This window comes from Poecilia latipinna, unplaced genomic scaffold (genome assembly GCF_001443285.1).
Source record: "Poecilia latipinna isolate Pla-1442-1.1 unplaced genomic scaffold, P_latipinna-1.0 Scaffold517, whole genome shotgun sequence".
Classification (NCBI taxonomy): Eukaryota; Metazoa; Chordata; class Actinopteri; order Cyprinodontiformes; family Poeciliidae; genus Poecilia; species Poecilia latipinna.
In genome coordinates this window covers 214,287-238,025 of record NW_015113133.1, presented here as the reverse complement: position 1 = coordinate 238,025, position 23,739 = coordinate 214,287, and the positions used below count along the sequence as shown (strand labels likewise).

At 37.2% G+C, this 23,739-nt stretch overlaps 1 protein-coding gene across 1 annotated transcript in view; it reads left to right on the top strand.

Moving 5' to 3' along the window:
- The window catches only part of LOC106952463 (copine-8-like), a 110,380-nt gene that overhangs the window by 57,895 nt on the left and 28,746 nt on the right, over positions 1–23,739 (top strand). The window contains exons 6-14 of the mRNA XM_015040574.1: positions 1,306–1,382; positions 9,919–9,982; positions 11,927–12,030; positions 12,689–12,793; positions 13,220–13,261; positions 16,406–16,481; positions 19,665–19,721; positions 22,361–22,422; positions 22,713–22,759. Coding sequence (XP_014896060.1) covers positions 1,306–1,382; positions 9,919–9,982; positions 11,927–12,030; positions 12,689–12,793; positions 13,220–13,261; positions 16,406–16,481; positions 19,665–19,721; positions 22,361–22,422; positions 22,713–22,759 — 634 coding nt within the window. The remainder of the gene's footprint in view (positions 1–1,305; positions 1,383–9,918; positions 9,983–11,926; positions 12,031–12,688; positions 12,794–13,219; positions 13,262–16,405; positions 16,482–19,664; positions 19,722–22,360; positions 22,423–22,712; positions 22,760–23,739) is intronic.

Genomic DNA, 23,739 nt, shown 5'->3' with positions numbered 1-23,739 from the left:
CTTTGTGTTTTTTTATATATATATATATATATATATATATATATATATATTTTTTTTTTTTTCCTATTTGTTATTGCTATATTTTGGTGTGAGCGGATTTCCCTATTACTTCCCTGTGCGATTTTACACAGCCTAACTGAGACTACTTTCACTGTAACGTATCTCATTGTAGAGCAGTCACCTCACGCTGGACCTGACGTAAACCATGAAGAAGAATACAACAGGAAGTAGTCGAAGGATGACGGTGTGACATGTTTTTTAACAACTCATCGCGTGAACAAACACATTCACGTGTGATTTTAACTGCATTTCTTATTTAACGGAAACAAACATGAGAGTTTGTCTTTGTCTGACATTAGTGGAATTTAGACGACGTTTTGTGCACATTTGTCGTGAAAACACATGAGAAATGACAATGTGGTGGTCATTGGGACAAGCAGCACACTGAAGTTTGATTGATTTTATATATAGCTATTCCGATATCAAATAATTTATCAACACTTCAGACTACAACAATTTATACTGCCTGACTGACCGATTATATTTATTCCTCTCCTACACATCAAATTAAACTGAACAGAATTATAATCTTTAGTTCCTCTGAGGTCAGAGGGCAGCAACTGAATACATCACAATAAGTCCCAAATGAATAACAGTGGTACTATTTCTTCCATTTAAAACCTTTGCACATAGATTGGGTGGAAAGTGGCCGTTTTGTTGCATCTTTGGACTTAATCAAACTATCAGGAAGCTGAACCTAAAGTTGAAGTCTCTGATGACGCTTCAGAGGTCAGAGTTCTGGGCCCGATAGTGGAGACATGGGATTGGCGTTGAGTTCAGAATCTAATCAGAATGGAGATTACCTCCAGTGACAACAAGCCTCATCTTTCCAGTGTGGGACACACACCATCACCTTCAACCACAAGCCGCTTGGCATTAGAGAACACATAGCAAGTTTTTCAAACTGAGCGACTAACTAGTTGTTTTTTTTCCTTCTTACCGGTTTAAAAGAATTCGTCTAAAAGTCGAGAGCATTCCTTTATGCTTTGAGCAGATGATGAAAATTTAAACAGTCGTCATAATGTTTGCTAACTGCTTTATTTTCAGCTGCTTATTGAACATTGACTGTATGAATCATTTAGAGATGAGGAAGGCATCCATTTTTCATAGGAAACCTTTTCTGGATCGTTGCTTAAGGGTTCTTCTGCACACACTTAACGATGTCGATACATTTACATATGAAAAATTAATGGTAAATATGAACAATGTCGTTGTTGATGCTTCTCATGCTTTTCCCACATGCAGGACTTCCTGGGCCAGGCTTTCTGTACATTGGGTGAAATAGTCGGCTCCCTGGGAAGTCGCCTGGAAAAACCACTGATGTAAGTAGCATCAAGCAAGCAATAATATCCAAAATGGTTTATGCTACCTTAAATATAGATATAGATATATAGATCAATATAGATCATAATTGAGCATACTTTACAATTTCTATTTTATTGGGTGTGAGTTAGAACTCGGCGATGTGGCTTAAAATTACAATCAGATTTTTTTTCATACTAGATTTCCGATTTTAATAGATTTAGTTTTTTTTTTTTTTGTTTCTTTTCAAAGAAAAGAAATTACAAATGAGAGAAAATATTTTAGAAAAAGTGGTTTTCATTTTAGTCATCCCTTCTGTGAGTTGTACGACGGAGACCAAGGCTGTATTATGAAAATGATATAGAATGAAGACTCAATTTTGCCTGAAGAAATGTCTTAAAGTTAAAAGAAAAAAGTTGGTTTAATGAGATTCGACGCTACCAGCTCTTTCGTGCTGACATCGCTCTGAAATATGGAAACAGATTTTCCAAAAGTTTAATCTTCAAAACCCCCAAAATTTGATTAATTGATAAAAATGGTTATGAATTGAAAACCAGCAGGAGATTTTTTTTTTTTTTTTTCATGACGAATTAGACACAAAGACAGTCGGGCATGAAACAGCCAAAATGAGATGAATAGAAAAACTACAGACTGTGAACATCTTTAGACAGCTAACTGCCTGTTGTTTAAAGAAACACTTCCCAAAGTGGAGTTAGCCGTGAGGATCTCGACTGAAGCCTCCAAAAGGTTATCAGAGATGTCTTTGAAATGTCTGATTTCCTTCCTGATTGCTGATTAACAAAGTTGTTATTAGCCCTTTAAGCCGGTTCATGACAGATTTCACACTGACTGCTCAGTGTGAGACGAGCAGGCGCTCGGTGAATGACTAATGTTCAGAAAACCTCTGCTGTCTCACATGCCACAGTAGAGTGAGCCTAAAATCAACTGTGTGTCTCTCCCACCTGAGACTGACACAGATTGACATCGTGACACTTTGTTGACTCCAGCTACTTCAGCAAAACAAACAAAACAAGAAGGAAATGTAGGCGTAAACTACTCAAAAGTCTAAAATATTTAACAGTCTGCTTTGGAAATGTTTCATGGGTAAAGAAAAAAAGAAAACCTCTCCATCCTATTAGGTAGACCTCCAAAATTTACACAATGCATTTAGTTAATTAGAATAAAGAAATAAAAAGTGCCCTTCTGAAAAATGTATATTATTATTTTTTAGTATATATACTATCATTTTTGTAATTTTGGATTAAAATTATACATAAATGGCAACTTCTTACATATCAAAATTAAAATTCCTTTTATTAAAGTGTCGAAGGTTCTGTAAATGTACTTGGAGAAACTGTGGGTCACATGACACACAGCACATTGTGTCATCAAGCCATATGCTTTGTTGGTGGCCAGATGTCACATTTCATATGTTTTCCACTTTTCAGTGTTTCCCTCTATTCAACACGACCCTTGTTATCTTAATTATCATCACAAGAAAGAAGAACTTTCTTCTTCTTTCTTGAAGAAGAAGAAAGTTACATACATAAAACACATTTTATGTATATTAACACATACATAAAGTGTATGTGTTAATACACATTTATAAAATGTATATGAACACATTTTATAAATGTGTTAATACGCCTCAGTTTGTCCTTATCAATAATCACAACATTACACTCAACTGCTCGTTTCTATTTTTGGATTCAAATTAACATCAGTATTGATGTTTTTATCCTGCTATTGTAATTCTGACATTTTCGTTCTGATTTACAATGAGAAATCATTTCAGTTTATAACATTCAGTTTGTTGATTTAAGGAACCATTTTACTCCACTTTTAGCCTTCTTACCATAACATCTTTGGTGACTTTCTAAACTCTTAAGAGTTTCATCTGTTGTCTTTTCAACATTTCGGCAAAGTTGATTGAAAACGTAGTCAAGGTATGATTATTCAATGTGAATAGGATATTATTTTCTTAATTGTGAAGAAGTTATTCTAAAGTATTGACTTTAGAAACTCTTTTTTTTGGTCAGTATACTCCCCGAGTGTCCATATCAATGCTGCACTAAACATAGCAATCAACATAAAAAATCTGATTAAAAAGTGGACCTTTCACACTTGAGTCGGATGAATCCTGAGTTGATTCATCAAAGTATCTATAAGGGTTTATTACACAGCTTTCTCAAATAGATGTCAGGGAATGATAAAAGTTTGATTTTTCAAACGTTTTGATGCCTGAATTGATTGGAACGACTCCGTTCTTGGACAATCTTCAAAATGGGAAAGACAACAGAACTGTAAATGCGGAGGATAAACTGCCCAACTGCTTAGTGTCTGAAAAGAGAATACTGAAGATCTAAAACTTCATTTTCTAAACTCTGGTAAATGATGTACATGTCATGTATTCTTATTGACAAAGTTGAAATACAAGTGTGCATAAGCAAGTTTTAGTTCATACTTTCTAATTGTATTCTTCCTGAGGTTGAACGCAACCAATCATCTATCAGTAGCTGCGTTCAAACTTTGTCTGTATTCCGCTAATGTAAAAAAAAACACAACCTCACAATTGTGCTGTTTCCATTCAATAAGAAAAGCAATTAAAATCACACTTGGAAAAAGTTTGTTCGGGCGATAAGTCATTAAAAAACATGCTGTGTCTTCCACTTCCTGTCATCTTCTTTGTGGTTTCCACCAGTAGTAACAGCCGGTTGTCGATCATGTGACTCGTGTGATACGAAGAAAGTGTTTCCTTTGTAGTTTTACGAAATAAATACATTTCAATGCAGTGAAAAATAAACCACCTCATTCTAATGCCAAGATGTTTTAGCGAAAAACTTGTTGTTTTTTTTTATTGGCGTGTTTCCAGTAAGAAAATTCATTTTCAAACTATCAAATTGTGAAATTCTATGGTCAGTGGAAATGCAGCCAGTGTCCTCCAGCGCCTTTCTTCGCTGGTTGGTGTCCACTATGATGTCAGCTTATGTGACGGAACAAGTGATTCAAGTCATCTTCATCCATTACTATTACATGCCCCTGTGTGTGTGTGTGTGTGTGTGTGTGTGTGTGTGTGTGTGTGTGTGTGTGTGTGTGTGTGGGTGTGTGTGTGTGTGTGTTGGAGGCCGAATCAATGAGTGCTTGCCACTGAATGGGCTTGCTGAAGAATGATGCAGAAGGAATGTGATGTAAGAATGTGTTTCCATTTCAGAGTTATGTAACCTCTGCCTGCAGTCATTCTCTGTATTTCTGATCTGTGTGTCTTCCTGCGGTGCTCAGTCTGAACACATGTATATGTTCTATTTTTAGCCTTTTTTCGTTGAGATATTTTTAGATCATCTCTTATTATTACGAATGCCTGATTGTCCGCAGAAAGCAACAAACAAAACAGAGAAGGCAATAACCTTACGTCACATTTTTGTTCATAAAGTCATTTTCAGAACATATTTCAACCAAGCAGCAACAAGAGAAGAATAAAGAAAGTTTTGTATTAGAAACTCCATTTTCTTAGTGGCCCATGCTGGAGTTTTTGTATAGTTTTAAGCATTTTACTGGCTCTAGTAACATTTATTTAATAGTGGTGAGACAGTAAAGTAGGTTGTGAGGAAGAGGGAAGACGTGGCAAAGGTCAACAGGTCAGGATTCGGTTGCTTAAGCAACCATGTGAGTTACACGCTCTACCTCTGCGCCACTGCACTGCCTCAGATTTTTAACGATATAGATAATGAGAGAAGGGTAAGTTTGGCTGGACTTAAACAAATGATGGATGAAGCTAATTATAAACAAAAGAAACAATGCTTTTGTTTCTTTTGGTGAAACAAAAGAAATTGCACCGATCTGACAGATGAATAACTTAAATAATAAAAAATCTATATGTTGTTGAGTTCATATATCAATTTTTTCAATAGTTTTGCAATAAAAAGGATGTTTTAAATTGAAAATGTTTATTTTTGGCATAATGTTTTTAATTAAAATTTGATTAACTTAAACATATTGATGAAGGTAAATATATTTATTGCTGAACTCATGTCAGTTCAATAATTTAGCTGCAAAAATGTAAATTAATTAATGACTCAGTTGAGTCCCACCATTGGTTTTAATCTGTCCTGTAATCTTTTCAAGTGTTTTTTCACTAGTATCCCTTGAAATGTTAGTCTCCAATGATTGCTGAATAAACACATTAAAAACAAAAACAGATGTAGGAGTTTCAGAAACCTTGTCCAGTGAAATTTGGCTCTTCTTCAGCTCCAGGACTTCTGCAAGGTAGCGGACAAGCTCTGTGTTTGCTTCTCCGTCTGTAGGTGGCGCTGCAATGGAGACGCCTACAGCCTGAGTGGTAACATCTGGAAGAGAGGCAGAATATAGTGTGAGCTCTGTTTTAGCAGCAACCGATCATATGTTGGTGCAACGTGAGGTCGACCTGTGATGCTGCTGTGTTTGGAGCCCGGCTTCGCGTGCACTGTGATGGACTTCCTTTGCAAAGATTCATATTCAAAAAGAGTAGGCTGCACTTTTTCACATTTTGTTCTCTCAGATCTTTTATCCCCCCACCAGAATTACAAAAGGCAAAGAGAGCGACTCTGTTCCTAATGGAACGTAATTGGCTCTAAATGTGACAGCACATGCATCCTGTGAGGAAATCAGTAAGTTATCGGCTTCTCTGTTTCCAGAGTAGTGAAGCATCGTAGTGTTTAAAAATAGATCTGGACTAAGACACAGGAGGGTGACATTCGCTTTCCACGCCGATACGCGTCCGCATTATGAGCACCTAAGAGCTTCCCCAATCTAAAAACCCATTTCGGTGATACTTGGGCGACCGTATGCTGGTGCTTTCAGGCCCACTCTGCGTTCAGGCGCCGGCCTCTCGTTCAGCTCTCCATCTTTCCAGGGACTTAACTCCTGTCTCCCTCTGCCTTCCCCACTTGGTCCGTCCTCTTCTGTTAGCTCTTCGGCCCGTTTTTTTTTTTCATCCACCCACTTACCGAACAATTTCTCCATGTTGTGCAGCAAATTAATTTCAATGACTCCTTTCCCGTTCATCAAAGGGAGTGTGGTTGTTGAGTCTCAGGTGACTGTGTGATTGAGGGGAATCGGAGGGGGGCTTTCAAAGCTTTGCTCCAATTTTCCTGCAATTTCTCTGTTTTATTGTTTTCTTTCTGAGTCATTATTTGTCAGATCTCAGCCAAATGAAATGATCTCTCTCCTCCCTCATTTAGTTTGTGGCAAACATCTGGTCTAGATTTAGTGGTCAGCCTCCCGTGTCTTAGTTTGCCTTTCCTGTCACTGTTACTGCTATATAAAAAACCTCATTTAAAATAAATAACACTTAGCCTGGTGGAGGGGCAAGTAAAGCCTGGTGGCCCACCAGTCTTATAATCCTCTGGGGGGAGACGGTGGATTAAATAAAAGTAGAGAAGTTCCAGGTTCCTTCTTCAGAGGTCTCTGTTGATTTATGTAGGATCTTAAGATTATGATTATATTTGCTGTTCAGCTAATTTCTCATTTATCTGTTAGATCTTGAATAAGGTCTGAACAAAACTATCGTGCGTGGGAGACAGAACCTACTCAAAAAAACAAACAAACATTTGTTTCAACTTGGTATCATAGCAACAAAACACGTGCAGCGAAGTCAGAAGTGCTGCATGCACACAAACCATTGACCAGTTGTATGGAAATAGAATCAATACGCCCACAGCGACTTGCTGTTTCCAATTAACATGGGAACGCTGCTTAATGTTGACAAGAAAGGAAGTAGTTGCAGGAGAAAGCTAAAGATTATTTGCACAAAAGTATTGAGACTGTCATTATGGTCTTCACTGTACTATACTAAAATTTTAAATCTTAGCACCAAGTAACTTTGTTCTATTTAATTACTAGTAAGCAATTCAGCACTGAATTAGGATAAAAACATGTTGTTTTCCTCTGTGGCACATAAGAACCTCAGATTTAGTTGAACAATAACAGCTGCTCTGTTCAATTTCAGCATTTCAAGCAATTTTGCCTCATATTTTCTCTGGCGATCCATTAGTGTAGGCACTGTTGGTTGCTACGGGTTTTGACGAGTTAAGGTTGACCGTTGTCAACCTGAGTGTTCAAAATAAACATAAAACCATTTCAAGAATCAAAGCTTCTTGAGCTTCCAACATTTGAAATGTTAAACATGTATAACATATGCCATAGATATTTTTTTAAAGTTCTTTTTCAGAACCTTTGAATATTAATTATTGCATAGGTTCAGTTCATCTGTGCCTGTTCTTCAGTCTTTCATAATATTGAGGAGATGGTTTCTCAATATGAACGTCTTTTGTTGTGTTTGAAGGTGTCGATTTGTGTGATATTTGTGTTTTTGTTTGACATCCAAACCACATATATCGTTATGATGTTCGTTTCTAGTTGATGTAGCGGTTGTTATTTTTTTCAGCATTTGTGTGAACAACCACTGGTGATCTATTGGGCTGAGGTCAGGTTCTCTCTGTCTGAAGTAGTGATGCACAATATATCGACATTAACATCGGTATCGGCCGATGTTGGTCATTTTTTAACATCGGTTCAATAAGTGAGCCGATATCAGTGTCTGATGTTTATTTGCATCGTCTTGCTGTTTTGGGTTTTTAGGGGAGGAGAGGGTTTGGTCATGTGGTATTTGTGTATTTGTGTGGTCATGTGACAGTGTCTACGTTTCCTTTACAAATGTGTGCAAACTTTGTCAATATTCCAATAATACAATTTCGCAGCTGCGATGATTCCGTTAAAGAAGAAACACAATTGAAATCACACGTGAATAAGTTTGTTCACGTGATACGTTATTAAAAAACATGCTGCGCCATCATCCTCCAACTACTTCCTGTTGTCTTCTTCCTCGTGGTTTCCACCAGTGACTCTTTTTCTAATGTCCAGTGGGAAAATTTGTTTTCTGCCAATACAGAAAAGCAGACATGAGACAACAGTGAATAAAAGGGGAAAAAAGACTTGGAGGCTTTCTAAACCCATGATTACCAGCGGGTGCCTGACCTCCTGGGTCATGGAGTAGAAACGGTGCGTTGAACTGCATCGCTACCCGGTGACCTTCTGAGCCCGCTGAAAAGGCAGCACAATGATGGCCACTGAAATACAGCATCAGGCTTATTTTAATTTAGCCCACATCGGTCTCTTTAAAATGTCTTCAAGGAGTCGGCCAGCTTGACTAATTGCCAAATTATTTCAGCAAAAAGTGCATCGCAGACAGGTTGAATAGTGTAAAGACGAGCATGTGAAAGACTCCATGGGCAATTACCTCGGCAAACAGCTCATTAATTCAAGCGTGTCAGCTTAGCATGGCAAATAACTTAAGACTCATCATTTTAAACCGTAATGTAAATCCTGTTTCTGAGTGGAATCTAACGTTATCTGCAGCCCTCAGGCTCTTAGTGTGTCAAATGGCTGATGTACAATTGTTGGGTTTTTACCAGACAAACTGTTTTGGTTTTATCTGGTATCTGACGGCTCCTATACCTTTACTTGTTCCCTGTCGAGGCTTGTTTAAAACTAGACTTATTATGACTTTCTATGAACAATTGAATTTAATTATTTATTTTCCCTTTGGGATCAATAAAGTGTTTTTGAATTTGAATTGGCATTTTCTCTACTCGTCTCTAAGCAACAGCAAAAAAAAAAAAAGTAATGAAGAGTATGTGTCTCTCTTCTCCACAGAGATTCTCAGCCATGTTGTCTCAGGTTTGCAGTTTTGCTAAACTTTCCATTTCTGGATCAGGTGTTGATTCCCGGGATGTTGCTGTAAACTTGTCCTTTGTCTCTATGATGCTCTTTGTTCACTAGTGTTCTTTAACAAACCCCAGAGGCCTTCACAAAACTGCAGGTCATCATATTACAAACATTCTTTACTAATTAGGTGACCTATCAAAGCAGTGAATTTTAATTAGACGTAACAAGGTAAAAGTTCTGAATACCAACGCACGCCGCAGTTTTTATTGGTAAAACTATTTTTAAAGGGTGTAATCTTCCTTCCATTAATAAGAAATAATACAACACATCAGAACGCATATTATAATTTATTGAATATGTCTGTAAAAATACGGTGCTGAAGGTTGTATGTCATATCTCGAAAACGTCGGATCCCATTCATTTCTTGTTGCTGGTCATGATTGGCTGCTGATAGTGATGTCATCATGGATGGGCTTTAATGGTATCGTATCATTTATCGCGATACATTTCTTATGATAAAAATCTTGGTTTATTATTGTCAATAAATTTCAAATTGATCATGTTTTTTAAAAAAAAAGAAAAAAGCTGTCCATATTGTCGAGGTTGTTAGTTTTACTATTCTCTCCACTGTCTGTCCAATTATAATAAATATACATTTGAAAATATGATTAAGTGGCATTACTGTGTGCACCTTAGTGATACAAATCACACTTCTTTATGACTGGTGTCCGGAAGAAGAATCTTTAGGAGCAGTATTTGTGTTTGTGGGGCTATTATTGTGCATCATGCAGTAACAGCCGTACAGTTATCACATTATATTTTTTTATTTTTATATTTTTTTTCTGTTTTCTCCAGTGGAATTCCAGGAAAGAAATGTGGCACCATCATCATTAGAGCAGAGGAGCTGAGCAACTGCAGGGTAAGAGTCAGACTTTAAGCCGCTGTCTCCCGTCCCCCGCCCGCTCTCGCTCTCATCTCTCTCTCCGCCGGCCTGTTCTTTTCTCTTCTAAACCAAAAAGTCTTAATTGGCTTACAGTGGGATTCTGTCAGGACTATCAAACAATTTTCACAAACAACTTCTTATGGATTTGGCTTCTGCTGGGATGAATCTGAATACTTTGGATCAGGTTGTGGATGAGTCGTTACCAGGTCAACGGTTTCACAGCAGTCGTCTATAAAGAAAATGAGTTTGAAACGTAAACAACATCGGGTAAAATCTTCTCTCTCTACAGAAGAAACTGGTTCATCGAGCCAAGTTATAAAGAGCCTGTTTCACAGAGTGGGATTGGAACAGAAGGAATCTAACCTATAAATTATATCTCATCACACTTTAAATGTGAAAAATGTCATTCTTGCAAAGGACTGGAATGTAATTTTGGTTGGTTATTGGGCTTGTGTTAACCAGATAATTTTTTTTATTGTTGACCATTTAAAAAAAAAAAAAGAGTTAGTAGAGAAGATGGCTGCCCGAAGATAGAATTTCAAAAAGTTTCTTAAAGAGACAGAGGCCCAATTTCATGCCATTAAATTGCAAAGCCAATTTTCTTTTAAGTCATATTTGATATTTATAGCATCTTTATAACAACTGAAGGTAACATAGTAACCTAATTGTGAAATAAAATGGTACTGTGTGCCTGGAAAGTCCATAATACTTCCCCTTTAAAACAGTGAATCTGGCATTTCACACTCCTGACCACTAGGTGCAAACATGCAGACGTTTTCAAGTTTACTTTACAGAGTCCCGGTAACTAAACCAGTCAAAAAAAAAAAAAAAGATTCCCATCAGAGCATCTGAGCATCGTTTCGTACTCAATTTATCTCGCTATCCGGGAGGTGTTATGAATTATACTGGTGTAGAAGAAGTGCAAGCTATAAGGGATTCCACTAGCTGAAGCCCTGTCCTCTCATTCAGAGTCTTGCCAACTTTTGATCACTTCAGTTGGAAAAATGTTCCCTGATTTCAAAACTTTTGCCAAAGTGGTGCTTGTGATCCCGGGTTTCCATTGTGGCAGCAGAGCGCGAATTGAACCTCCAGATCAACATCAAAACTTCCATGAGAAGACATCTGTTGGAGACAAAAGTTCAAAACCTCATGACAACTTTAGACATTTGATTGCACACAAGCAGGCGAGGAATTCAGGTCCATGCAGACCAGGTGGAAGTTGGGCGTGCTGTGCGTTCAGGCCACAGCAGGCCAATCATTCCTAATTTAAGTGCAATCGATGAATTTCATTGTTTCTATGCAAATACTACCACAGTCTGTTGTTTTTATCACTGCGGGGAAAGAGTTTCATGTATTCATCTGTTTGACATGTGATGCCATGATGTGGGTTTTCTGTGAAGCTTGTTCAGACTGAATGTTACTTAAAAAAAATGACAGACTATCAACTACGTCGTTATCATTTTAGAAATGGGCAGGTTAAAATACATTGTGGTGGGAATATTTGGCCACGTAGGTCAAAATGGCAGACAATGGAAAAAGTCTCTCTCGGCCTCTGGTTGCCATGACGCTTGACGGTGTCTAACTGCAGTAGATGCCCACCGATGAGATTCAAAGTCAGAAAAGAGGTGAAAGTTTTTAACGAACAGAGGAATGAAGAGAAATGCAATGTTTGATAATAATATTTCCATCACATAGTTTTGTAATATTGGAGTGAAGCCAAACTCAGTGGACAAGATGACAATCCATCTGCTTTGGCAGGTTGTCAACACATCCCAATGATCTAATGTCACCATGTGCTCTATTTTGTGTTTCGGGTCCCTCATTTACTTCCCTTTGAAAATATTTACTTTTTAACCAGTGTCTGGATATTTTCATCTTTAGTTGTTCTCTGTAACATGTGTTTCTATTTCTCCTGTTTAGGAGTCAGTGATGCTTCAGTTTTGTGGCAACAAGTTGGATAAGAAGGACTTCTTCGGCAAATCGGATCCTTTCCTCGTGTTTTACCGCAGCAACGAAGACGGGTCGTAAGTCCTTCAAGGCATTTTTTTCCTTTTTTTTTTTTTCCTCGACTTGGTGAACTGAGAGATCCAGCCATCTCGATGTGACGCATGTGAACAACAGAAAAACACAGCCGGCACGTAAAGATGACTTTAATGTACACGGAGGCCCGAGCGCGGCTGTTTTCATGCTCCAAAAGCTCCTATGCAGAGTGATTTGTCTCTGCGACGTTACGTAACGCTTGATGATGTATATGTGACATTCTTCCCCCTGATCCCCCCTTTTTTCATCACGAGGAGGCAGTAGATGAGGCGATAAAACAGGACAGAGTTGACAAGAAGAAAACAAAGAGGGGAGTGATGGATAAGATGGAATTAAGTGCAAAACTTTGTGCGGAGGTCTTTTTTTTTTCTGCCCCGCAGATGCTTGTTATTCAAGTCGACTTGAGCGTCTCACACTTAACACATTCTCTTTAGAGCAGCTGGGTTTGTACTGATGCGGCTTAAATGCCTCGCTGCAGGGTATAACAGCAGCACAGCGTGGTAACAAAGAGCCAGTCTAGATGCGACACAAAAAAAAAACAACAGTTATTGACAAAGAGCTGCATGCATTGCTGGGCTATTATTATGTTTTTCTTTTTTCTTCTTTTTTTTTGTCAACGTAACACTTCTATATGTCTCACAGCTACACCATCTGCCACAAAACAGAAGTGGTGAAGAATACCCTGGACCCGGTGTGGCAGGCTTTTAAAATTCCCGTCAGGGCGCTGTGCAACGGAGACTATGACAGGTACAACGCAGCCCACAGCAGGAACCCCGCAAGCCCTTGGCAACTGTTTACAGATAATTGCAGCGTCTTTAGGATTCCGAATTTTAGAACTGCTGAAGTATTCAGGCGCGGTGGTGATACGTGGCGACAGAGAGAGATTAATTAGCTTATGAAATCTCAGGAAACGTGTGAGGAAAAGTCGGAAAGCACAACGACGGGGTTCCTAATGTACACACACTGTGGAAAAAAGCTAATCTGTTAGGAAACTTAAGGTGTGTTCCAATTCATGTTAATATAGAGACATTCTTTAAAGGAAGATAAAGGAAGAAAAGTGAAATAAAATTACATTGTATAATAAACTCTTCCTCAGACCAGCAGTGAGCTCTTTGAACTGATAATAAATCTTAAGTGTTGAATTTGTTTTCTACCTTTTCTTTCTCTCTGCAGGAGCATTAAGGTGGAGGTTTATGACTGGGACAGAGACGGAGGGTGAGGGTCTATTTTATTATGTTATGACCTACGTGTTATTACATTTTGGCATGCCATTATTTAATTAAATCCATCCGACATTATTGGCTCCATCTCACCAATAATACCTGTGCTGAATATATCTACTTGAAGAAATACGAGGGGCTTACAGTCACAGAGAAATCATCTCACAGCTTCTTGTTTTATAGAGAAAGAGAAACACATGTTTAGTGTTAAAGGTGACTTTTTTTTGCACTTTCAAGTACATAGAGATGAATCTTAATTTCTGGAAAAATGACACCTTTTGTGTTCTTTAAAATATGTGTTTTTTTTTTTTTTAATCCCAACGAATTTAACTGGTAGAAAATATGTAAGTTGAGCCATCCAGACAAAGAGACATTAAACTAAATCCTCAACATTTCAGCTTTAAATTCTGCAGCATTCTTCGTCACTCAGTAGCTGCATTTCCATTAAATGCGCAATTTAACACTGAATTTGCTTGATGGAAACACGGCAATTTGCATCAAAACTCTTTCGATAAAAATGTTGGTGCTAGAATGAGATGGTTTTATTTTGCAAAAACTGCAATGGAAACACTTTATTCACATCACGAGTCACATGGTCAACAGCCGGATGTTGCCACTGATGGAAACCACAAAGAAGAAGATGACAGGAAGTGGTAGGAGGACCACAGCGTGGCATGTTTTTTTTTAATTATTTGTTGCGTGAACAAACGTATTAATATGTGATTTTAATTGTTTTTCTTATTTAATGGAAACAACACAATTGCAAAATTGTGTTTTTGTATTTTCTTTTTGCTTGTTTCGACATTCTGGAATATTGACAAAGTTTTGCGCACATTTGTAATGGAAACACAGCGACTGATTCACTAAGCTGCAGACAGAAACATGGCTATGATGTCAGATGAAAGTCGATTTAGTCGTTTAGTTTCACTCTCAGAGGTTAACCTAACACTACAAAATAAACTGCAGACTTGGTTCAAAGCCAGGCAAAATGAGCAAAAACCTCCCAGCATCAGCCTCCAGAAACTTCAAAGTGAATCCCAGGCTTCCTGGAGCTGAGAGGCAGTTGGTGCTTTAACTGGATCAAAAGGCGTTTTAAAAATATATTAGTTTAGAGCTGCACATTTATCAAACCACTTATAATTTTTCCTTTTGACAGACGTGTAGGTTTTCAGATTGAAATATCACATGTGGAAAAGAGTGTAATGATTTATTGTAGTCAATTTATTGAATGTTGTTGAAATTTGTCGTTTTATCAAAGGTGTGCAGACATTTTAGAGCCATAAAGCGATAAAGTCCACATTATTGGGTTGTGTTACTGACTCACCAACAACATTCAGATAATACTGAGAAGTTCTGTTTTTATAATAATGACTGGGGTTTTGTTCTCACTGGAGTTTATATTCTAGAGTCTTTTTTGCTCCAACAGGAAGTTAACCAGTTTCTAATGTTCTAACAACAGTTCCCTTCAAAAGCATTTGGGTTTTTTCAGTTCTTTCTAAACGAAAAGCAGAACTGGCATGAGTTAGTTGTTGGTAATTGTGAGTTTTTAAAAAATCGGCATCTTTCCATTAAGCTAATGTATTGTTTTTAGTTTCAATTTGCACAATTTTATGGTTAGTGGAAATGCAGCTGCTGTTGAACAGTGTTTGTTTTGCTTGGTGCATTTGCCAAAGACAAAAAAGATAAATCTTAAAACCGCTAAAATCAGACGCCACTCCACTTTTGTTCACATTTTGCGAAGAAGGAAGTTGCGCTCGGTGTCTTCTTCAAAGGTTTTATTGACGTTCTTGTCGTTCTTGGTACAGTGCCACCACAGGCGAGGGGTGTGAACAGATTTTTCAAAAGGGTTTGGTTTGTTTGACACAGCATAGTGTGTGTGCGAACCACAAACGCTGAAAAAGTAACAAATGTTGCAATTCTGTTCCAAAATCAAACCAAGTTTACCAAACTATCTGGTGTCAGAGTCATCTTGAGTTTTCTCCATCTTCTAATGATTCCCTTCCCTGCCTTGTGCAGATCTGATTTGTTCCTGTTGGTCTCCCCCGTGGTGGAGAAGTTAGAGTTTAATAAATTGAGTGTGTGGACAGATGTTTTCATATAAGTAATGAGTTCAAACTGGAGCAATTAATAGAGGTAATGAGGGAGGATAGAAGGACCTTAAAGACGGACTAACAGGGAGAGAGAACTTTCCTGGATGGTTGGTGATCAAATATGTGTTTCATAAAATAAAATACAAATCATATTAAAAATCATACATCCTGAAATTTTTATTCAGATTCTGTCTTTTACAGCTGAGGTGAACCTACTCTAATAACTACAGGACTCTCCTTGTAAGAGGGGAAACCTTAAACAATCTCCACCGTGTTTAAATATCTAAAAGAATACTCTCCCATAATTACATTCAGAGCAATAAAATATTCATAAACTGGAGCTGCTGCAAACAAAGGTGGATCTTTTCTGGTATTTATCTTACCGTCACACCGTGAGCAGGAGTGTAAAACAAGTAAAAAAAAGAAAGATAAATCTTACAAGCTTGCAGTTTGAGAAGTGAAAGGTTGGTATCTCGTTGTCTCCATAACAACCATTTATTTTAAGACTTACATATAAATCTTCATAAGAGGTGCCAATAATTGTGTACTGTATTGTTTTCCTTCAAAGCAGAGATTTTTTTCAGACATAATTTTCTGCCTTTCTAGATACTTTCTACACAAAGTATCTGACTGGATGAGCTCCCAATAACACCCGACTCTAATTTTAAACATCTTTCATTATCTCCATGAAATTAAAAAAACTGTCAACTAGCCTCATGATGACAGAGGCCACACAGCTTATCACTGATACTTCTGATTACTTCTCTAATCTTTTTATGATCCTGTATCTTACGGAAGACAATTAATGCCACTGAAAAAAAAAGTATTCTGACTTTAATCTTTTTTTCCTCTGAATTTTGACTTTTTCTCAAAATGTTTACGTTTCCTCAGAAGTCTAACTTTAATCCTCTGAGATCAAAAGTAAAAATATTGAGGGGGAAAAAAATCATACTCTTTTTTTTTAGTGGCCCTACTCTTCCGTATGAACATTTTGAAGTTAGAGTGAAACATGACCATATTTTTGCTCTGTTTTTTTTTTTTTTTAACAGACATGACTTCATCGGCGAGTTCAGCACCAGCTACAGAGAAATGTGCAGAAGCCAGTCACAGTTCCATGTCTATGAGGTGCTATTCTTCACACACACACACACACACGCACACACACACACATACACACATACAGGCTTTTGTCATAGACGTTGGAATTCATTCAGTCCCTTGATATGACCACACACTCAACCTAATTCCAATTAGAGACAAGGAAGAACTGGAAAGCACTTTATCTAACACTTTATCAAATAAAATAAAATAAAACACTTGCACGCACCAATAAGCCTGCTACATGTGCAGTGATAAAAGCTCTGCACTCTGCAGTGACTTTCAGTGTTGGACTGATCTGTTCTCACAGATGTTTGTTTGTTTTTTGTTTTTTTTTCCAAATATTTCATGTGAACGCAAGCAGACGAAGCCACAGCTGCAAACTTTTGTTTTCTTAGTTACTACAAAGATGAGTTCCTCCCGCGTGATTGACAGCGGCGGCTTCTGAATAACAATGCTGGTGGCCATTTCTATCTTTGCTTTTTACAGAAAGAAACCTTCACTAACATGTGCATTGTGAATAGTTTCCGCAGTAGATCCTCATAATGTCAGAGTATTTTTGACCCAAAAGGGCATATGAACATTTAACGCCTAAAAGCTGAGTTACAGCTCCACTCTGTACAGCTGGAGATATTGTAACCAATTACGATCGCTGGTTTTTGTAAAATTCTGACTTGCCTATAGTGATTTTTTTCATGTACTTGTTTTTCTGCTTTCTGCATCAACATTTTTTTTTTTTTTTAGGTAAAATAACACAACAAAAAACAAAAGCAGCCCAATTTTATGTCGCCGTTTCTCCCTGCATCACCAACATGATACAATCTATTAGGTATCTGTATATATAAGCCCAACAACCACAACAGAATAAAATACAGCAAGGGCCAACAACATGCGTCTCCGTAAATGCAAACAAAGCTCTTGCTTTTCCTTTTCTGAAAATAAATAAATAAATCACCTCTGTTGGTTAATGTCACTTCCACAAACAAAGAAATACAAAGTCCAAATGTACGTAATATATTCAGAGAAACAGCTTCTTTCCATTTGAAGTTCTAAATTGAACCTGTTCATCCAAAGCAAAAAGCCAGTCACTCATTTAGTCCCAGAGGCTTGCTTGCTAGCTAACCACATAGCTAGCTAGCTCTCTTGCTAGCTATTATGCTAGTTTCAGTCTAGCATGAAATTTCCCTCAGCATTTTAATCAAACTTGGTTTTAGTCATTCATTTTAAGACATAATGCTAACTTACCGTTTCATCCATGGTTTCTGTACAGTATGTCATATCGCTTTAGTCGTTTATTTTGTGAGTGCATAAACTGAAACGCTCCATCTGACTCACTTTTGTTCGGTTTGCCAAAAATATATATCCGCTCCCTCACGGTGAGCAGGGTGAATCTATTCAGCACCTTTTTTTCCAGACTAAAAAAGGTTTAATTAGGGGTAGTTTAAAAAACAACTCACTCTAAAGTTTTGTTTTGCTTGTGCTGACAAGAAGAAATATAGCAGCAATTATTCACTAATTAGCAGTCTGAGCATAAAAGCTCAAGGAGCCCTGCTGACTTTAGCTTATTGTCTTTTTTCTTTGATTTTATCCTCTGAATATCATGGTTAAAGAAACAAGTTAGATGTAAAAACATTTTTAAAAATATGCATAAAAATAATAGCTTTTTAAAGAGCAACATCTAAAGGAAATGTCAGATTTGTATATTTTCAGTCCATTTTCTGTTAATTACACATTTTGAAAATAAAGAGGTGAAGCTCTCATGATGTTAAGGTTTGATTTTTGGTTTGATTTTGAGTAGTCTTTGTTTCTGTTTAATCATTTTGTTTACTGATCTCAGAAGGTGTGCGCCATTTTGACTGTTGTATCAGTCTTGCCTTCTGTACGATATCACCAACAGATCAGTGAAAATGTTGTTCTAAACATTAAAAAAAGTTAGTGACTATAGAGAATATTATCAATTCCAGGCTGTGTAATAGTAGGCTGGTGGTCTCTGGAAAATACAATTTAATTACTGCCTACTTATGTTGCCTCAGTACTTTTCTTATTCTTTCTTTTCTTAGTAGTAAACTAAAAGAAAATGCTCTGACAGGTAGTCTTTGGTTCTTCTCTCCATTGAGACTCAAATATCCCAACATACTTCATCAAACGTCCTATATTGGTCGCCCTCTGGTTTATTGTTAAGGTTTTGTTTGGTTTTAATACTGTATTTTTTTTTTATTTATTTAATCTTTAAATGTATATGTTGTTAAATTAAACCTATTGCTAGTTTTCTATCTAGCGATAAAGCTAGATAGCCAGCTGGCTGGCTGGCTAGCTGGCTGGCTGGCTAGCTGGTGGTCACATTTTACAGTTCATGATCTGTTTTTGTGGTATAGACACACTCCTTTCTCTTTTACTGTAGGCTGGATCATATATCACTAAAACTGGTCCAGTAGATGGATGACCTTTGATAATTTGTCCATTTGTTCAGAATTACGTGAACAAAATGCTCTGACTTTTATGTACATATGTACTTTTATAGCCTAATAGAATCACTTGAATGTGAGTCTGGGCAATAGAAAGGCCGTTTTTTATTTCCTTATTATAATCTGTTGAATTACTGAAGTCAGTCTTCTGAGCCTTCCTCATGTCCTCGAGCGTTTACCTAACTGTTCCATTAGCTCTGCTAAAGCATAAACCACTGGAGACTAAGACTCAGTAAAGCTGCTTAGGAAGAACAACCTCCATCATTTTAATACAGAAGAGTAGGGCTGCCTTTTTTTTCTATATGCGTCAAGTTATATTCCATCAATTTTCTTTACTTTTCACAGTTCTTTTTTTCTCTGTCTCTCTCTCTCTCTCTGTGACTATATAGATAGAGTAAAACCTGATATTAAATGTGAGCTTGTTGAAATATATGTCCCTTGTGTGATGCTGTTTTATCTGGGTTCTTTTGGGAGCAGCATCCTGAGGCCTGTGGAAAAAGAATTTGTAAAGGAGGGGGGGTGGAAGGAGACTAAAGTAAATTCAGTAATTACTTTGCCTTTAATGTGGGGATAGAGATTGTCTATGGTAATGCTTATTAAAAAGGCATTTAGTTCAGCTTTGCTAAATAGTCTGGGTTAATTAAAACTTGAGGGGCCAGGAGTCACTCGAACTTTGACTGCTGCAGAACCATTAAGACTCAACAATTTTGTTTCAGGCTTTAAAAACAAGCCTATGTCTCCACAGGTGCTAAATCCAAAAAAGAAAGGGAAGAAGAAGAAGAAGTACCAAAACTCAGGAACGGTGAGTGGAAACTGTTTGACAAACAACCGCCAATCAGTATTTCAAAAACACATGTGAAAATATTACTGTAGAGATAACAATATACTATAATATACTCTATGATGTTAATTAGAAACGCAAAAACTTTTACCCAATTTTGTTGCTAAGAAAAACATTGAGATTATGTTATGTTATGTTAGTCTGCCTGCTGTGACATTAATTCAATATGTTAATGAGCTGTGTAAAAGAGCAATGACTATGAACAATATTTTACTATTTTTAAAAATGAATTGTTTTATTTATTTATTTATTTTTTTACAAATGAAACAGTCATCAGCATCTTACATTTGGGATTAGCATAGTTAGTGCAATTTGTGGTACAAAAACAACAGTATCAATGTCTATGGCTAACTTTTAGTCTTCTTCACTCAGTAAAGGGATCCACACTGAAGAGTGTTGCCTTTAGTTCAGCCTTTTTGTGCTTTGTGTGGTGCAATCACTGATTGGTGAAAGATTCGGTATTAAAATCAATCTCTCTAGCTATCTTGTTAGCTGGATATCTAGCTAGCTACCCAGCCAGCTATCTGTCATATTACATAGTTCATGCTCTATTTTGGTAAAAATGTTTCCTTATTTTTGTCTATGGAAATCATTACCTTCTAGTCATCAGCAGTTTTTTTGATGCATCTATAATTTTTCTGAAGGTTATATATTCCAAAATATTAACTGACATAATAATGGTATAGCTTCATTACAAAACAAAAATAACTTCTAACCTCATATGTGAATCAGATTTTTTTTTACAAAAACACAGCCTTATATGGTGAAAAATGTCAACATGCTCATTGAAATAGAGAGAGAAAGAAGACTTAGCTTATGGAAATCTCAAATGGAGAAAAAAGCAAATGAAGTCATTTGTTGTGCATATAATGCCACACTTGTAAATGGCCTGCAGCTAACAGCATTTTAATTATTGACTAATATACCAATCAACACTAATTAGTAATTAAAACTGAAGTGAATTGTTCAGCATGGTGTACCTCTGTCATTAGGGTTACACCTCGTTGTGTCTCTGCATATTCAGTTCATTTAATACATTTATTAAAATGTATTAAAATTTGGCAGCTCTCGAATTTTCACTAAACTGGAAGAATAGTAACTCATCGCTAATCTGCAGATCAAAACATGTAAGTATGAATTTAAGAGACTAATTGAAAGATTAGTCTCTTAATCTTTCAATTAAGAGAAAGATTAAGAGACTACTGTTTATACTGTCACCTTTATTCAAAGGTGACAGTATAAAAAATAATATAGTATTCTCTTGGTTGTAATTTTTTGCCATTTCATATTTTCATACCAGATAAGGAGGGCGGGAGGTTGTGGATTGCCTAGAATGTAAACAACAGGATTTTAAATTGAATTCTTAAAGAGACAGGAAGTCAGTGAAGTTGTTGTAAAATTGGAGTGATGTGATGAAATGAGGCCGTTTTGGTAATGATGCAAGCAGCAGAATATTGAACCAGTTGAAGTTTATGGATAGATTTACGAGGCAAACCAACCAAGAGAGAATTACAGAAACCAATTAGAGAAATGACCAGCAGTGGACCAGGATGGAAGTAGAGTGCAGGGAGAGGGATGGACGAAGTCGGTTAATATTACGGAAGCAGAAGTGTGCAGACCGGATAATATGAGAGTGAAAAGAGAGACTACTGTCAAGAATGACACCCAGACTTTTAACTTGAGGGGTTGGAGAGACCAGAGAACTGTCAAGTGTGACGGGAAAGTTGTTGACTTTAAATAGAGTAGAAACTCTGTTTTGTCAGCATTTAATTTGAGGAAATTTGATGAAAACCAGGATTTTATTTAATCTAAACAGGAAGTGAGGGAGGGAAGAATCTGGTAAAAAGTCGAAAACAACTGGACAGATTGATAATGTCGTAATGAATAGCTGTGTGGTATTAACACTGCTAAAAATTGATGGGAATACTTTAGGTTGTTTACTGGCGCATCTTGCCAGAAAAAAAAATCTTAAAAAGAGAAACTCCCTGCATCTGTTTCTCGCTTATTAGTTTTATTTATACAGCATTACAGAGCTCCACTTTGGCGCCACAACTTGTAAACACGCTTCCACTTTGATCCACTGGAGTGGTGAGAAAGCAATTAGTGAAGGCCCAAATCTACCTAAAACATCTGTTTGATCAGGCTTTTTAACAGCATCTATGTTGACAGCGAGTTTTTATATCCTCACCACATGGACAAACAATTTGACTGGAACAGCAATATGAAATCAATGACAGTCCAGAACGTAGAGCTTCTGTCATCATTTACCGTAATTATTGTTTAAATGAAAGAGAAGAGAGATCAAAATCTAAAAAAAGTCTTTATCTTTGAAATACTAAAATTAGCTTTATATGCCTGATCTTTCAGAGTCACATAAAGACAGTTACAAATACAGCCTTCTATCACCTGATTTTGACAATGACTTGACAAACTCTAATGGCTGTTGCTGGTTTTCATAACTGTGTTTACAATGTTTCTTTATGGTTTCACCATGTGAAGCACTTCTTTGTTGTTGTTGAAACATGTCATACAAATGAACTTGATGGATTGATTATAAAGTGAGACTTTCCGTCTTACTGCCCTGCTCTTCTGACTGGCAGGTGACCCTCCTGTCCTGTCTGGTGGACACTGAGCTGTCCTTCCTGGACTACATCAGAGGCGGGTAAGTTCCCACTAACTGGTATGAAGTCGTACAGGATTAGGCAGCAGCGATGCTCTCATCATTAAATCTTGTGTCACCCGCAGTTATTAGTGTAGACTCTGCAGCAGCTCAGCCGGGCAGATTACCGGCGGCGGCGTTATCTCCCGGCTCCAACATTAAGACAGACAGCTGCCGATAACCTGCTGCTTTAATTGCTCTCTGCCGCATGCTTTGAAAACATGCCGCGGCATAATCTGACATGATTGATGGTTCCATGTTTCTCCTTATGCCATTTATTTTCTTTTTTGTAGGACACAGATTAATTTCACGGTGGCAATTGATTTCACGGCATCAAACGGTGAGTGTTTCACTGCTTCGCTCTTATAATTTGCATCTCCTCAGTGTATCGAACGGATGAATGTTTGGCAGTTAAAAGATCAGATCTGTGCAAATTGAACTCTTAGGGGAGTTCCTAGTCAGTCAGCTTGGCTTAATGACTTAATTTAGCTGTAAAAAAATGAGGATTAAGAGTGTGAAATTTGACTGTTAGGAGTTTGTCATTTCAAACTTTGGAGTTTTACTCCAAAGTACTTTGCTTAGTCAGTGAATCACAGTGCTCGCATTTATTTATTTTATTTTATTTTTTTACAAATTACATTTCCAGCCTGTCAGGCTGCTTTTGGAAGCCCCAGCAGTAAACCAGCCCAGATGAGGAATGTCAAGAAGAAGACAGACAAACACAATTAGCTGTTCTGCACAGAAGACTGTCACAGATGATTGATTGACTCTTTCTGGCAAAACGTGATTTAGCGGATTAATACAGAGTTGAACAATTTCAGAGCTTACGTAACGGGAAGAAAAATGGATGAGTTTCTGTATTGTAATCGAATCAGACTCCCACCACGCTGTCTTTGAGGAGGCTGAATACTCGGAATAAACCGAACAATAACCACAACCAGGTTTTCCATGAGCGTAAACTAATAACGCTATGCTAGAATCTAAAATTGGTTTCCTTTTTTCTGTTTGCCATTTTTTTTGTACCACAAATGTCAATAACATGATGTAGAGAGTGGCAGAGGACTCACAATTGTACCTAGATACGAGTAGCACTACTTTTACATATTTTTTCCTGAGGGAAAAGGATCTTGTTGGGGAAAAAAAGCTTTTTGATTCTGGTAGAGGAGCCTTAAAATGGCACTATTATGTGTTTCCAGCCACATGGTACCATTTTATTACACAATGAAGTAACTGTTACCTTCAGTTGTTATAAAAATGCTTTTTCAATCATGACTTAAAAGAAGTTTGACTTTGTAATGTAACACCTTGAAAGTGGCCCTC